General features: G+C 45.6%; 4 protein-coding genes across 4 annotated transcripts; 2 read left to right on the top strand and 2 right to left on the bottom strand.

Moving 5' to 3' along the window:
- The first annotated feature begins 3,670 nt into the window (after nucleotides 1–3,670).
- Nucleotides 3,671–6,210, top strand: LOC128721242 (calponin homology domain-containing protein DDB_G0272472). The gene is made up of 2 exons (XM_053814976.1): nucleotides 3,671–3,830; nucleotides 3,905–6,210. Exons 1-2 carry the CDS (start codon nucleotides 3,671–3,673, stop codon nucleotides 6,208–6,210), a joined length of 2,466 nt encoding a protein of 821 aa, XP_053670951.1.
- Nucleotides 6,211–6,305: 95 nt separating this feature from the next.
- LOC128720507 (cytochrome c oxidase assembly factor 5) lies at nucleotides 6,306–6,714 on the bottom strand. Its single transcript, XM_053814181.1, has 3 exons — nucleotides 6,605–6,714; nucleotides 6,429–6,530; nucleotides 6,306–6,355 (listed from the first exon to the last, which is right to left on the bottom strand). The coding sequence occupies exons 1-3, from the start codon at nucleotides 6,707–6,709 to the stop codon at nucleotides 6,314–6,316; spliced, it is 249 nt and encodes an 82-aa protein (XP_053670156.1). The 5' UTR covers nucleotides 6,710–6,714; the 3' UTR covers nucleotides 6,306–6,313.
- A 383-nt stretch (nucleotides 6,715–7,097) lies between these two features.
- On the top strand, nucleotides 7,098–8,687 carry LOC128729663 (probable cysteine--tRNA ligase, mitochondrial). Its single transcript, XM_053823077.1, has one exon. It carries the CDS (start codon nucleotides 7,098–7,100, stop codon nucleotides 8,685–8,687), a length of 1,590 nt encoding a protein of 529 aa, XP_053679052.1.
- A 326-nt stretch (nucleotides 8,688–9,013) lies between these two features.
- Nucleotides 9,014–15,444, bottom strand: LOC128731450 (proteasome-associated protein ECM29 homolog). Its single transcript, XM_053824573.1, has 9 exons — nucleotides 15,417–15,444; nucleotides 15,158–15,288; nucleotides 14,973–15,086; nucleotides 14,784–14,902; nucleotides 14,062–14,709; nucleotides 12,038–13,983; nucleotides 11,789–11,972; nucleotides 9,383–11,724; nucleotides 9,014–9,309 (listed from the first exon to the last, which is right to left on the bottom strand). Exons 1-9 carry the CDS (start codon nucleotides 15,442–15,444, stop codon nucleotides 9,104–9,106), a joined length of 5,718 nt encoding a protein of 1,905 aa, XP_053680548.1. The 3' UTR covers nucleotides 9,014–9,103.
- Between the last annotated feature and the right edge of the window lie 833 nt (nucleotides 15,445–16,277).

Raw genomic sequence — 16,277 nt, 5'->3', positions numbered from 1 at the left:
CCACGGTTGCGAGAGCTGCAAGATGCCCAGAATAAGTTGTTCAGTTGGATAAACAAAGAACTCAATCTGCGCGCTAGATATGATATATTACAAAAGAACAACACATATGGAAAAAGAAAATACCGATCGCGATCAAAGTAATTTAGGAAGAACAAAAAAACTTAAATTTTAAAATCTCGTCATAGAACTTATCTTACGCTTGTCTGTACAAATCACCTGTACAAACACTACCCAGTGGAAGCAATCGAATCGCTTTATCGAACCAAAGTGTTACAAACTCTCGCCTGTTTCTTAGGTTTTCGAAGCAACCGCGAAATTCTCTTTCCCTTCGCGGCAAGGCACAAGCTTCCTTAGGGCGAACGCGCGAACAAGGAAAAAGGGACCGCTCGGGGAGGAAACTGCTGCTAAAAGCGAAACTCACTAAACACCGTGCCAGTAGCGTGTAGAATATAATGGAATGAAATTCCGTTCATATGTGTTACTTTTAATGTGAAAGCGAAAACATACTGCCAACGATGGCTCCCGGAGATGTTATATATCGTTTTGATAAAACACAGACACATCGCATCACACAAAAAGCAGGTAGCTGGAAGGAAGATTATTGCGCCAAATAAAAATACAACTAGAGAGCGAAAAGCACCAAAACTCACCAAACACTCACCAAACCAACCACCAGGAATGACATGGTTTCACATGGCCGAAATAGGATACAATCATGCTGCTGATGGGTTCATATTTACACACGCGTCTTTTCCATATACAACGACAATGTGGCAAAGTAGCAAACTTTCAGGATCAACTAAACCGCCGTTGCTACAAAGCCCCCACTGTATAAGAGCCCCATTTTAACTCCTTCCTACAAACACTGCGTTCTGTGGTAACTTTCTGTGTACCTTAACCTTTACCACACAAAGCCATCACCATGTATTGCCATTCCGTTCGCCCGACATCGAAATTGTTTCGAATGTTTGGTAATTTAAATTCTCGTTGTTCACACTACCCCTCTAAACTCACTCTAAAACACAATGCTAGGCTAAACAAAATATACTCTCTGGTGCAGATAAAAAATCACGAATACGAATCGGTAATGCACTTGCTCAACGGTAATTCCCTAAGAATTTCCCAAAGAAAAGCAAAAAAATCGCTGCGGTCCAACATTAATTTTCGATACAATGTTTCCTTAACGTGCGAGAAACTCTATAAAATTGTGTTACTCAAACTCTAGAGTATTGATCGATGAGATGCTTTAAACCACGTTGAAATAGTGAGCACGGTGAAACAAGTGCCACCTAAGTTAGTTATTGAAGCGACCGTTTAAAAAGGCGATGTCGGTGGAGAGATTTATAAAAATACAAAATCGAAATGCACTCGGTGTAGCTGTAAGTAAAACTAAAAACCCTTAACTCTAACAAATTATTCATCTCTAAGCAAGATAAGCCTGAGCAAATGCTAGCATTCTCGAGTGCAAATCTATCGCCAATATGATCGCAACAGTTCCTAGGAAGAACGGAACGAAAACGACAGGCAAGCTGTTGAAAAGCAACACAGAATACTGCAACAGATGAATATTTATATATATTCGTAATGCTTCCGACGTGGTAGTGACGAACAGCAGGAGCAAATCCTTGCACTTGCAGGAGCAATAAAAGAAAAGCAAACAAACAGTAATAACCTTATCGCTAGCAAATCGACATTAGATAAATACAACCGAAACGAATGGATTGGCTACAGGAGAAGAAAAACTAGACAGGTGCGCGATTCCATCCAGGTATGGAAGGAAAAACAGAGCAAAAACTGTACAGCCACATCGTGAGGTGATTTTTATAACCGATTTCTCAAAATTTCCAATTTTACTAGAATAGCAAAATTGTCAACACAATGCCCCGTGCAAATCTGCGCACGAGCGTAAAATGCCGGCTTTATTACGCGGATTGTTAACGGGTCGAAAGCCAGAGCCAGAAACGAGATAAAACGGGAAGGCAAGAGCAAAGAGCACCCAGCTTCAGAGACGAAAAGCGGCGCAAGTTTGAAGATTTCAATACGCTTATCATATACCTTATATACGCCGTACACCTATCTTTTTAGTACTAAATATAATAGGAGAGGTCCGCTTATAGTGCGACTACGGAGAAGACACTCCACGCGTAAGCTTCTTTTACTATCAACATCATTGAACAAATCGAACTCGGAAACGGTAGCAGTTTATGTAACAAGTGAAAGGTTAAGTTTTTTTTTGTCCTCTATACATTATCCACTTCCATTAGCAGGTGATGGCTGCTAATGAGCGTGATGAAGAAAATGTACTGCGACACGGCAACGCGATGCGATAGGACGAGGAAATTAACCCCATCACGAATCGTCCAGGAATTGCGTCAGAACAGTGAAGGGAAAAACTTATTCAAACAATACGTTTTACTAATCGCTTGAGCATAATGCAACGCAAAATGAAAGGCAAAACAACAATAGCCTCCTGCAAGGAAGCGAAGGTACAGATGGCTTAAAACAGTTTACCGTTTTACGGCAAAGGATGGGCAGCGATTAAAAAAGGAACGAGAAAAGGGAAGAACAAAAACACTTTAAAACTTGCAATGCTGTGATACTGATAAATTTTAATGAAGTTAATTAAATCTAAATGCCAGCATTCGGCCTGGCCCTGCTGCTGCTGCCGCTGTCACCGCCGACGCTACGTTCGATCGTGATTCAGGACGAGGGACACACGGCTTCTTTCGAGGATAGCATGGGGAGGCGCGGACTGAAATTGCCAATCGTCCAGGCATCGCGCACTCGCGCCGAAAGCTTCATTTCATCCCTCCTTCATTATTCGGCTTAACCCACAATGAAAACTTTCATTTTACGAAACAAACGCTCATCCTTTTTACGTTTACTTTCCACCTTTCATATTCTCGTTTGTTCCTATTCGGGAATCCAGGCTAAGTAGCCCAAATACTGATTTTCTTTATTGCAACACAGAAGATGTAAAAAGCGAGCGTGAAACCAATTCGGTTTGAATGTGATTTAAAAATTGTGCGATTGCTGTTACGGCAGCATCGGAATGGGTAGGAAAGGACTCAATAGGCAGAAATAAAATCAAATAATCAGGAACTCCAAACCTAAACACCCCCGTACAGAAACATGAACCGGCCCAAATTGGTAGCATTCGGAAACTAAAATAAACGGAGGAAACCCTCTGGAAAGAGTGTTGTAGCACACACGAGAACTTGCAAAATTGATCGAATAAAGCAGCATAAAACATGAACAAATCAAATTGTAAGAAGTTTTGTCTTTTTTATTATTTGATGTCTAATGAAGGATTCGTCCTTTTCCCACTGCTCTCTGATAACACGTGCTTCTGCAGTTATAAATGCACTCGACGTCCACGTGTTCACTCATGTGTTTCGAAAGAACTAAAAAAAATGCATTTGATACATTCTGGTCCTGGACGCACACAAACAAAATGAAACAGCTCCCTATACAAGCGCACGCACACAGCCAAACTCCGTTATCCTTGGTCGCGCCGTCTCCATGGCAACGGTAGCCAGCAGGACGATGTAAACAAAACAACGGACAAACGGTACATCAGAACCCAACAAGGAAGCGTCATTGTTCGTTCGTTTATCGAACTCGATTACTTATTTAGATGAGGACAAATGACAATTTAAATCGCTCAAAGATGCCCGATTCCTCTCGAACGCTCGCCGATATCGACGACATCGATGGGACCGAATTGAAGGCGCACCTGAAAAACTGGATCGAGCAGGAAGACATCGAGGCCAACCTTCAGCTCCAGATGAAGAAGAACTTAATCGACAAAATGAGCCGAACGGCTTTGGGTAAGGTGTTTCATCGCAAAATGGTACGCATCTCTCGCATGTTCAATTCACGATGGTTGGTGTTTATGTTTTAGGAAAGAAAATTGCCCTCAAACTGCAAACCCAGCAGGGCATTGTGCTGTCTCCGCTCGTGCTCGTCCTCAACACGCTGGTGGCAGAGTTCCTGTACACGCAGAATTGCCACTTTTCGCTTTCAATCTTCACCAATGAGGTCCCGTTCAAGAACACACTGCCGGATTTTACCCGATCGTCTAAATTTCGATTGACTCGAGCTGAACTGCTTGAAATCTTCGAAGCACTCGGTATCGATCACTGTGGCGGGCTTGTGGAGAAGTATGAAAAGTTGAGCACCGATCAAGGGTGCCGCTCGTTGCTTTACATCGTGTTCAGATCCATCTTAACTGCAATTAAGGTGCAGGAATCACAACTACGGCGCTTGCACAGATCGGACAAGCGGAGGGCAACCGCACGGACTCTCCTGAAGGAGCTCGAGGTAGAGAAACTACACAGCAACGTGGAAAAGCTGTTGCACCGTGTAAAATCGGTAGGCAGAGGGATCGTCGAGTTGGAGAAAAGTCAACAGCAACCCACTGGGAGTGCTCCGGTACCAGGAGCCAATGAGAAAAGTAAACCGGACGATGAAGAATCCTCTCGTTCGTTGCGCGTTTGTTCAGAAAATGTTTCGAAGCTTGTCGCGCGGCTCGAGTCTTGTACGGTGATGTTCGAACGGCTCATCGAAGCTGTGCAGCATCAGCGACACGAGGACGCAGCTGAAGAGGATCGTGATGAACAGGAAGCCAACCACAAGCAAAAGGAGATACCCTACAAAACGTACACTGAGTTTTTGCGCGAACTCAAAACTACCGAACACGGTAAAAAGTATGTTGCGAAGCTCCAGAAACAGATCACCAAACTGCTCGATAAAGAAAGGCTTCAGATGCAAGCCAAGTGCGACCGAGAATTGCGGAAGCTCGAACAAGAGTACAAGGAGCGGTTGGAGAGTGCACTCGCCTCTAAACCCACGGAAACTCCCGGAAAACGAACACCCGAGCCGACCCCTTCGGTGCTGTTTCAGCATGATACACGAAGCGAAGAAAGCCAACACTTTATGCGAAAGATCGACGAAAAGCTGGATCAACTTTACCAACAGGAGCGCAACGTGGACGGTAAGCTGGCGACGCTGCGCAACGATCTGCAAAGACAGGAGCAACGCCAAAGCCGTTATTTTGAAGCGTTAAAGGCTGCCAAGACGAAGGAAAGTAAACTGCAAGTGCTGCACAACGTGGAGCGGGAACTGATGGCCACGTTGGAGGACGAAACGAATGCGATCATACAAAATGCGAGGCACACGATCGAGCAGCTCGAAAAAGAAAGCGATAAGATCAATCACTCTTTTCAGCGATACCTGAAAAAACAGCGCGAAGACAAGCGGAAATTGATAGATGAAAAGGTGCAAATTTGGGCGCGCTACAATGACGAAAAGCTGGAACTCAACCAGCGGCAACTACTGAACGGGGAACTCGATGAAGAGTTGCCTGCGGAAACCGTTCCAGTTGTGCCGGAAGTAGCGATACCGATACGCGTATCCGAGGAGCCATCGGAAGGAAAATCTCGTTTCGAGAATCCTTTCCGGGCGTTCGATCCCCTTCAGTATCTCAAACGATCGCGTCCTCCAGCGAGCCATACAAAAGACGTTGCCATCGGTACTACTGCCGACGTGGGGCAGCAAACAGTGCATCCTGAGGAAGAATTAGGGAATGCAGCAACAACGATCGTACATTCCGTCCCCGCAACCCGTGTGAATGGTAATGCTAATCTTTCAGACAAATTAGCAAAGGATACACGTGACTTGCGCAGAAGCATTGAGGAAAACTTACAAAAACTCGACCAAATGAGCCGAACGTACTCGAAATCCCGTAGCTCATCTGAAAAACGTACGTATGACGTCGTCCCCACGAATGGAGAAGAAACGCTTAAACCAGCTACACAAATGCTTTTGCCAGTAGTCGACCCAATGTCAAACAGAAGCTTGGACGATTGCTCTAGCACCGAGCTTGGTTTATCCGATGGTGAAGTTGTTTTACCCACTCCTCGTTGCAAGCCAGCGCAGTCCGTTCCACTGGCAGCCAGCAGCCCAAAATTGAACACAACCCGGGAGTTGCTAGATTATGCGACCCAAAATATTCGCAACGAACAGCTAATGAAAGCGGAGCAACCCCAAACCCAACCGACATTGGCCGCCAGCTACAGTGACTTGTCGGTCAGCAGCATCAGTGTGGCAAGCAAACTTTCCTATGAAAAGAGCCAAAGCTTTGGTGGCGAACTGGATCGCATTTCCACTGGTGCCCGTTCGAATGCATCACAGAATAGCTGGTCGTAAGCGTGCGGCTTTTATAAGCTACAGTTTTAATACACTATACGTAACACACTGCCTTAGAGCCGGACATTTAGGTGGCTGAATAATAAAAACTTAATGTGTTGTTTTAGTAGCCTTTCCTACCGCGAAACCGTTGTCGGTTGTCGAGCTGTTGGAAATCGAAAGAAACGCGAACCCGTAGGTAAAAAGTGAGCTTATGTACGTATATGATCTGTACTTACAATAGATCTTTTACATTCGAAGAAGGTATTGCGCAAGACGAAGCATTCTTCCGGTACGGAACCATCGGTACGATTTAGGCATTCACGTGGGGTATTTTTGTCCTAAAAGCAACGAAACACACATCATAAAAATGGGTATGTTATGGCCGGTAACGATCGTAATAGTGACTACTCACCTTCTTACAACAATCACTCTGCAGCAGACACATTTTCAAATCCGCCCGAACGCCCGCGCACGCTGATTTATCTGCGAGTTCCTCGTTGCCTTCGTAGCGCATCATCTTGAGGTATTTTGTTGAATTTTATACACTTTTCGAGGCACCAAAAGTTCCGCTGCTTGTTTTGTTATGGTCTATGCAATCTCATAACTATACAGCTGACAGTTGTAAATGAAAGTGTTGCCAAGATATATTTATTACATGGTAAAACAAATATCATAAAATCATAAAATAAAATTGATAATCTTCATGAATGTTTTATCCGTTGGTTTTTTACATCTGACTAGTTTTTGCAGAATTAAACTTGCTTTACATAAATACCATATGATGACGGAATCAATGGACTCAACTTGCATCAGCCGGCGCTGATGTTGGTAAACCGCAAACGTCCAAATCAGCTGTTCTTCGTAATAAACAAAGTACATAGTTGTTGAATAGTATCTGCTGTACCATGTTTTATCGTTCGCATTTGCTACGAAAATACTCTACAACTACAAAACTCCCTGCCGATTTGAGAGTGTATGATGGCAGACTCAAAGAAAAAGTGCCACTTCATATTCAACGTGAAAAGCCGTACGTTTCCTTCTACACCTGTGGACCCACGGTTTACGATTCCGCCCATATAGGCCACGCGAGTTGTTACGTGCGGCTGGATATACTGCAGCGCATTTTACGCCACCACTTCCGGATGCCATTAATTACTGCGATGAATGTGACGGATATCGATGATAAGATTATTGTGCGCGCCCAAGAACGGAACATCGACTGGCGGAACTTGGCACGCCACTACGAGGACGAGTTCTGGAGCGATCTTAACAGACTGAACGTACGTTCACCCGATGTGAAGCTGCGCGTTACCGACCACATGCCAGCAATAATCCGTTTCGTGCAAACGCTCGTCGATAAAGGGTATGCCTATTCCACCGCAGACGGTTCCGTTTACTTTGAAACAAGTAAATATAAACAGTACGGCAAGCTGCAGCAAGTCAATCTCGAACAGACGTGCGATTCGAGTTCGACCACCGCATCTGGTAAAATGCATCCGTCCGATTTTGCTCTCTGGAAAGCTTCCAAGCCCGGCGAACCGTTTTGGACGACCATCTTTGGTAACGGACGACCCGGTTGGCACATCGAGTGCTCAACTCTAGCCAGCCACATCTTTGGCAGCAGGCTAGATTTCCACGCCGGTGGACTGGATCTTCGCTTTCCGCATCACGAAAACGAAGAAACACAAAGTTGTTGCTATCATGACGTTCCGGATTGGGTTACGCACTGGGTGCACACGGGACAACTTCATCTCGAGGGACAGACTCACAAGATGTCCAAATCACTCAAAAATACCATAAGCATTAGGGAGTTGCTGGAGCAGCACAGTGCTGACGAATTTCGAATGCTTTGTCTAATGACCCACTACCGGAACGTTATCGAATACGGTGCCGAAGCCATGGCGACTGCCAGAAACGTACTGCAAAAGTTCGACAGCTTCTTTAACGATGCCAACGCCTACATCGATGGCCTGAAACCAACTACATATGGCGAGGCAAGCACTGACACACTACTCAAACAGCTGTCGGATACGAAAACCATCGTTGAACAGTTCTTGAAAAACGATTTCAACACCGCAAATACCATTTTGGCGCTAACCAAACTTACCTCCATCGTTCAAAAGGAAATCAACGGTGGCAAAGCAGAAGAGAACATTGTTCCATCCCCCTTTGTCGGGGCATCCAACGTTGGTGCCGTCCTAGCCATTAGTGAATACATTCGAGAACAGTTACAAGTCTATGGGTTGGAATCAAAGAACAAGGACAGCTGCACGCAAAGCTCATCAAACGAGGGCGTAAAGGATCAATCATTTGAACGTCTAATCGAGACGATAGTATCCGCGAGAAGCGATATTCGCTTGCAGGCGATAGAAACCAAAGATAGGCAGCTATTTCACGTTTGTGATCTTCTACGGGATCATTTAAAGACAGCCAACATCGAATTGAAAGATCATGGCAAAACATCATCTTGGAATTTAAGGCGCACAAAGAGCTAGGCGATCTAAATAAAAAAAATCACCTCTATTATAGGAGAAACCGGAACCGGTTGTGCACCGTCGTCTTGCAATTGACACTTCAATGTCTTCATTTCATCTTGAATTTGGTCTACCCAGCCACTCTGTGTAATACCACGAGACTTCTACCAAATGGTACGCAGTGTCTACCCCCAATTCGCGAATTCACATCTTTCTGATGCAGACATTTGGTAGCTTGATGGTCGTACCTTGAGATTATTAATTAAACCCACTACGAATGGGTTCGCTTCTAGTAAAAGCAACAAAAACCAACACAGAAGTATTGAATTTCGTAAATCGGAGGATTCTTTTATAGCGTTATCATCACCAACACACTGTTAGAAAATTTATATCATGCAATCTTCGTTTTAAGTAAATGGCCACCACGCGTACACCCTTTACTTGAGCTTATCCTCTAAATCCTTGAGACGACATTTGATCTCTGGAGCCGTGTCCTTCTGCAACTGCTGCAGTATCTGGGTAAACGTTTGCCGCACAAGATTTAACTCTCCTTCAACCATGCCTGGTTCCTTTGCTCGCAGCTTTTTAGTCAGTATAAGCAGTACATTGAGAGCTTCCTTCTTGAGACCGGTATGTGGAATTGCTGTAGAACAGTGAGCATCACAAAACATGAGCAACAGGTGTGAAAAACGCCTTCCCCTTCTCCATATACTTACAAGAAACTTGAACAATCGCTGACAACACGATGCGGCAGATCATCTCCAGAATATTTCCTTCCACACAATCCGATTCCACCTTTGCTTTTTTCTCTCGGTTCGCTCCTGAAAGTCCCTCACCAGTGGCATCCTCATTACTTCCCCCAGACGGTTGGCTGACATTGTTGCGTAAAAGATGCAAACGCTCCAAAAACCGGCCGAGTGCTTGCAGCAGACACAACTGTACCGGACGTGTGTTGAGTTTCAAACACTGGACACACTTTTCAACAAACATTCGCTGGTAGCGTGTTTGTGTTTCGATTGAATTCTCCGGCCAGGCTTTACCGAGGGTCTCGCAGACCGTTTCCTTCAGTTGCACTGAAATGAGCATCTGTTTGTTACGTTCCTCGGACGACACAAATTCCACCGCGTGGGAACTGTCCACCGAACCGGATGCTTTTTCGTCCGCATCTTGCTGCTGCTTGTCGAGCAGATGCCAAACCATGTTATAAACCTCCTCGAACCGGTCCACTTTCAGTTCGTCCAGTATGTTCCCAAGTGAACGCAACGCGTGCGTACGATAGATCGGTTCCTCCTTGCGACACTCCTTCATGACCGCGTCGACAATGCGCTCCGCGTGGTTCGTCGCTTGCTGGTCGAGCTTGTTGCACAAACTAGCCAAGCCCTGCAGTAATCGCTCCTTACCCTGGAACGTGCGGCCACTCACATTGTTCAGTATCAGATCGATCAAGCGACACCGTACGGCATCTTCCAGCTTGGCGCTCAGCTTCGCCGCGAGTGTGTTGGTAGCCGCACCGGCCTGTGCCTTGAGTAGCCAGGAAGGATTATTTAAGTTCGTCTCTAGGATCATCACGATCGCGTCGAGATTCATGCGCAACCCGGCATCACCGGTGTTAATTTCCTGCCATAGCTCCTGCCACAGCTCAACGGTGGACTTGTTGTCCTCCGTGATTTCCTCGTGCATCGCGAAAAACACCAGCGGCAGCACGTTCGCACTGTAGTCCTTCAGCACCTCCTGGTGGCGCTTGTTAATTGCCTGGATGGTCAGTGGGACCGCTTTCGATCGGTTCGTCTGCTGCTCGAAGTAAAGCTCCTCCAGCTTGGTAAACAACCGTACGATCGATTGCTCCTTGGCCGTGCCAATTAGGTGTCCGATGGCCGACGCATAGTACCTCCGTACGGTCGCATTTCGATCGGACAGCCCCGTGAAACATGCACCGAGGTACTTGCTTGTCAGCGATTGCATCGCGTCCCCAAGGTGGATGCAAACGAGACAAATGAAATGCGCACAAGCCACCTTCGTGCCTAGATTAACGCTCGACTTGATAAGATCCAGCACGGATGGGCTCATGCGTTCGAGCGTGGCGTAGTCAATGTGCCGGATGCACTTTGTTATCGTTTCCATGGTGTAGTGCTGCTTGGCCGCCTCGGCCCGTAACGCATCGATTGCTTCCTGCGTACCACCGCCCGATTGTCCCGAAACCATCGTCGATAAGTACGACAGTTTGGTCGAATCGAGTTCTCCTGTTGCTTGTAGCAGGCACGGAACCAAACTCGCTAGATGCGGCAGAATCAGCACACCCGCGGAATCGATCAACTCCGACAATGTTCGAATGCTTAGCCGCCGTATTTCGGGCACCGTGTGTGTAACTCCTGTCTCTAGAAACAGCGGAATGATAGAGCTTGCAACGTTTGTCGCCGATTTGCTGCTATCACTCGACGAAGCCACCACGCACACCTTGCTCAGAGCGTTGGCGGTGCCCTCGGCAGCAAGACGCGTTCCTTCATGGATGTCGTCCATCACGCGGAACAACTGAGTCCACAAGTACCGTAGTTCAGGTTCCGGAACCGTTTGTAGCTGATCTACGTCCATGCTACTCGTCGACGCTTCACCGCTTATCCTCTTATCCACCGGATCCGACCGCAGCTTCAGTCCTGCTGCGCGCTTAATAAGGTCCCGTACCGCAAGGCAGCACGCTATTCGGGTGCGCCACTCATTCGAGGTAAGATTTTTCGTCACATCCTCCAGAATCGCCCAATAATTCTGCTCAACCGTCGCTTTCGAGTCCGTTACCACAGAGTCCCAGATGTTGATCATCGAGTTTTGAATCTTTGGTGTCGGATCGTACTTGTATCGAAACAATCGCGGCACAATTTTGGCCAGGAATGGCTCCATCTTGAGCTTCGCCGATTTTGTGGTCGACATCAGCCCGAAAGCCGCCCCTAATTTGCTGTTCCATGTGGCGTTGTGATTTGCGATTTCCATGAATTGGTATAGTATTTCCGGCTGGTTTAGATCCGATGCCAAGCTGCACAATTCCTTATACGTCGACAAGTTACCTCTACGAGTAAAATAAACATAACATAAACTGACCCGTTTGCTTGTCAGATGCTATAACATCTTACCCGGTCGGCGCCTTCCCAAGCACACCTTCCTCAAAGAGTTTCGAATCTTCAACGACTTTTTGCACCTGTCGCCGGCCACCAACCAGCTGATCGAGCAACAAGTTTGACATATCCTCCTGACATGCGTTATCAGAAAGCGCAAAGATAATACCCAACGCTCGAGAAGCAACGTCCTGAATAAGCTCTACGAAACGTAAAAGAGAAAAGCGGTAAAAATAACGAATACAACAAATCTCGACCCCTTCTTACCATTATCTTCCGATAGCAAATCGACTAGTGCGATCTGTATAATTTCTCGTTTCTCCATGATGGGCCGACGACGGCTACAATTTTTCACCACGGCCAGCAACCAGATGGCTCCCGCTTGCTTCAAGTAAGCGTGCGTTTCGTTCAACTGCTTTACCAACTCGAGCAGGAACCAGGACAGCGTTTCGTCATCTGCATTTCCAACCGTACCGTCGTAGGACGGGTCGTCCTCTCTCGGAAGACCTTGCAGCGTATAGGCGAGTGCTTGACCGATCGCAATGTGTAATGCCGGATCCTTGGTCATTTTGAGTAGCCCCAACAGCCTCTCCAAAACCTTTCGCGAATAGTACTCCCGATCGCCAATCGCGAGATAACCGAGGCAGTGTGCCGCATCTTGGCGAATTTTTGCTTTCGTGTGACCGTTTTGAAGCAGCGTTAGGAGCGTTTCCATCAGCGACGCTTTTGTCGTTATGGGTTTCTTTCCAGCCGTCTCAGCAGCGTCGTCCGTTTCCATTTTTTCCTCCTCTGCCAGCGGAAGCACCGTGCAGGAACCGATCAAGCACAGGCTACGAATGGCGGCCGACTGCAGCAGTGACTGTTGATCGTTTAGCAACGATACGAGCAACTCGATCAACACTTGTAGAGTGTCCCAGTTCTCTCTCGCAATCGTATCGTTCTTCTTCAACAGCAACTTGCGATAGACGGCATTTGCGGCAGCCAAAATGGAACCGTGTCGCGTTTCCAGCGATTTATTACCAAGAGTTTGCAGTTGTTTCACCTGGTGATCAAACTCGGCATCATCGCAAACGTAGGCAATCAGCACGCCATACACTTTGGCAATAAGAGCACGCGTCGGTTCGAACGTTTCCTTCAGCGAACCTTCGAGGGTCAACAGAAGATCCCGATTTTCCTCCACTAGCACATCCGGTATGCCGTTCACGAGATCGTACAAACACGTTAACTCGGTGATACCCTTGCGGGCAACTACCAGGCGACGAACAAGATCGTTATACTTCACAATGGTTTCTCGCTGTCCCTCGGAAACCAATCTGCGCAAGAACGCGGTCAGCTTGAACAATCCTTCATCATTATCGGGATGACTATTTATACCAGCATTGAAAAGCAAGCATATGCGCAGATAATCCAACACTTCAACGTACGTATCAAAGGCATACGGTAGCTTCACCTTTCCGTAACCAGACCGGTCTACGACCGTAGCCACTTTACGTTCCGACTTCGAGGCAACGTATTGCACCATTTCACAGAACGATGGCAGAAAGATACGCTTGCTATCGACGGTCTCCTCAGATGGTACCGACCCAGCGAACCCATCCACAGAACGAATGGCACCGTAGTTGATGTGATCCTTCTTCAACACGCCGTACAGGTACGTCGTCATCATGTCGCGCAATTGTGTGCTTTCGCCACAAATTATTAGCAGCAAGTAACGCGACGGTACGTAATAATCGGGAAAGCACGTGGTCAGAAAGACAGAAGCAACGTTCTGAACGATCGTTAGCTTTGATTCAGCCTTTTCACTTAGCAGTGCCAACAAAAGTTGCTGATTTGCATTCGGAACAAAGCGTTTTCCCATCGATGTTGGCGCCGTTTTTACGGAGTTTCCGGGTTCCTCCGACATCCTTTTGGCTTCCATGGTCACAGCTGAATCTGTGGTTTGCTTTCTCCAGTCGAATGCTTGTGCCAGAGCCACTAATGCTTCGCGGATGGATGAATGCAACTCTACCGGAGCTTGCTGCAAGTGCTTAAAATATTCGCCGACAAGCTGTATGTCTTCATTAACTGTGCCAGGACACACGATAGCTAGCTGTGCCATCGCACTGTACGCAGCATTCTGCACCTCGACAGATTCTTCCGAAGTAGTGCCGATTAGTTTGGCAATCCCTGTAAGCAGCACCTTCGAAAGTTTGTTGATAAGCTCCGTTTGGCCGCTAGAGATTAGTGAAAGAAATGTACAGAAATATTAGCGAATACCCTACGTATCTCCTTCAAGTTCTTGAAATACTTACTTGTTCATTAGATTGTAGGCAAATTGCAGAGCCAACACTTTGCATTTTTGATTCGTGTTTTCCCCAAACAAAGATTCAAAAATCACCTGAATGCCGTTCGCAATTATAATTCCTTTGCCACGGCACTTTAGCAAATGTTGCAGCAGCTTTTGGCGAACCCTTGCGCTAACACCGCTCGTCTTCCTATCCGGTAGCTTGGAACCATTGCCAGTAAACAGCGTATATAGCGGCCCGCATAGCTTCGGGTCGGTCCAATCGAGAGAGCTGCTGATTTTATTTAGCTCCCCGACAGCCGGTGTAACAACGGAGAATCGCGTATCGGCCGAAGCTACCACAAGATGAGCTAAAATCTCTTGATCAGGGAAAATGCCCCCGCAAATGAACCGCACGATACCCTTTTTCAACTGTTCGAGCTCCTCCGCTTTAGGGGGTTTCGAAGTCACACGCTTGAAAGAGTACACACTCATACCTAGTGGAACGTCGCTATCAGGCAGCGTTCCATACGGTAAAAGCAACACGTCTAACAGCATGGACAAGAGTTGCTGCTTAGTATGTGGCTTGTTCGATAATCCAAGCAATTCCGAGCGGCTCTCCGGATTGACCGGAATCTTAATTTCCCCAAGCAGTGGAAGGACCAGCATCAATATTCTTAAATGATATGAAGGATGATTAGCTACATTAGTGCCAACAGGGCATACTAAAAAGTTAAATTTGTCCCCTACTTGTCTTGGTGAGTTTCTGGTTTTCCTTCAAGGCAGTTTAAAAGAACCGGAGCGAGCTCTGTTTGCTCCTCAACTGACAACCTTGGAAAACCCATCGTGATATAGATAATAGCAAAATTCTACAAGAAAAATGAAGCCATTTAAAATGCGAGACTCGCAAAGAGTTTACCATTCCATTGATAAACTTACAATCAAAAACAACGAGTCGGCCTGCTGGTACTGAGTCAACAAAGGTTGTAGTGGTATCTGGATCTGGTTCCTTGATTTAAGCCGCTTATTGATATGAGTCAAAATCTCCATAACCTGGAAAGAAAATCGACACATGAATCATTGAAATCGCATTAATGAGTTCAAAAAACATTTAGTGACTGTACCTTTTTGCGAACGTTTTCATTAGGAGAAGTAATTTTAATCAACACTGGTGTCAGGAACTTGGTCACTGTACTCTGCAACTGCTCGTCTGTGTCAGCGAATCCCAAACGGAGAAGCACGCGCTCTAATAACTCTAAAAAACAGAAAACACAAAAAATGCAAAATTAAATAATTTACCACAAACTGCACAGTCATTGAGCATCTCATCTACATTCGACAGTGAACGAAAATGGTAAGCTACGATTATTGGCCGATTCTTACCCAGTTCTTCAGAAGGATTACCAGCCATTGTACAGATTTTTTACAAAGCAATTAATGGATTGTATTCGAAAAGCTATGCGCTTTAAGTAAACAAATTTATTTATCCTTTCCACTAGCTGCAACTCAATTCGATGCAATACATTAGCTGTCACTTGCATGAAATTGCTATGGCATGCGTTTACATTACCAGTTGAACTGACATTCTATGTAGTTTTGTAATCAAACAACTTTGACAATCAACAATACATACTTACAGAAAATGTGAAAATTTGTTCCACTTGCTCCTTTATTTTACAAGTTTATATTATAATATATTAGCTGAATTCAAAAATTCGAAATCAAAGTTTCATTCATGAAGCTTGGTTGTCGCAGAAAATACAACGTATTCTCCAATTAATCTTATAGTGCATGCAATCTTTTAGTGCATTGGACATTATACTTTAAAGAAAGAAATATATTACACCTATCTCAAGTATTTACAATTTCTTTTGAAACGCTGTTTTGTTTACGTACCGATTCTTCGTCACAAGGGGAAGAAAAGACATGTGTTTACATCACAGCTGATCGGCCTAGACCGGTACTTTTGGCAGCAAAACGATATACATGCAACAGGTGTTCGAAATCAAAACACAAACAAATCGTATTTCCCCTCTTTTCACTGTCTTTGACAAACTCACCCATGGTTATACCATTAGATCTTTCGCTACAGTTAGTGACGGCAACAGTGTCTTTTTACTTGTTTTTCTGACAATCGAACTTATTCGTGAGTATATTACAAAAGCTTAACTACAACCTGTTTCGTTCTATAGTGTTTACAAAGGTATTACATCTCGTCATCCTTTTCCTCAAACTTCCAGAGCG

The sequence above is a fragment of the Anopheles nili genome, chromosome 2 (assembly GCF_943737925.1).
Source record: "Anopheles nili chromosome 2, idAnoNiliSN_F5_01, whole genome shotgun sequence".
Classification (NCBI taxonomy): Eukaryota; Metazoa; Arthropoda; class Insecta; order Diptera; family Culicidae; genus Anopheles; species Anopheles nili.
The sequence above is the reverse complement of the archived record's forward strand: the minus strand, read 5'-3'. Positions and strand labels throughout refer to the sequence as shown.

What these genes read in the sequence shown, in the direction of transcription:
- LOC128731450 (XM_053824573.1), bottom strand. Translation starts at nt 15,444, where the DNA reads ATGGCTGGTAATCCTTCTGAAGAACTGG. An exon ending in ATGAAAACGTTCGCAAAAAG is followed by an intron (nt 15,087 to 15,157) that starts GTACAGTCACTA and finishes TTTTCTTTCCAG; the next exon opens with GTTATGGAGATTTTGACTCA. An exon ending in CCAGAAACTCACCAAGACAA is followed by an intron (nt 14,710 to 14,783) that starts GTAGGGGACAAA and finishes ATATCATTTAAG; the next exon opens with AATATTGATGCTGGTCCTTC.
- LOC128729663 (XM_053823077.1), top strand. Translation starts at nt 7,098, where the DNA reads ATGTTTTATCGTTCGCATTTGCTACGAAAATACTCTACAACTACAAAA.
- LOC128721242 (XM_053814976.1), top strand. Translation starts at nt 3,671, where the DNA reads ATGCCCGATTCCTCTCGAACGCTCGCCGATATCGACGACATCGATGGG. An exon ending in AATGAGCCGAACGGCTTTGG is followed by an intron (nt 3,831 to 3,904) that starts GTAAGGTGTTTC and finishes TTTATGTTTTAG; the next exon opens with GAAAGAAAATTGCCCTCAAA.
- LOC128720507 (XM_053814181.1), bottom strand. Translation starts at nt 6,709, where the DNA reads ATGATGCGCTACGAAGGCAACGAGGAACTCGCAGATAAATCAGCGTGC. An exon ending in AGAGTGATTGTTGTAAGAAG is followed by an intron (nt 6,531 to 6,604) that starts GTGAGTAGTCAC and finishes CGTTGCTTTTAG; the next exon opens with GACAAAAATACCCCACGTGA. An exon ending in TCGAATGTAAAAGATCTATT is followed by an intron (nt 6,356 to 6,428) that starts GTAAGTACAGAT and finishes GATTTCCAACAG; the next exon opens with CTCGACAACCGACAACGGTT.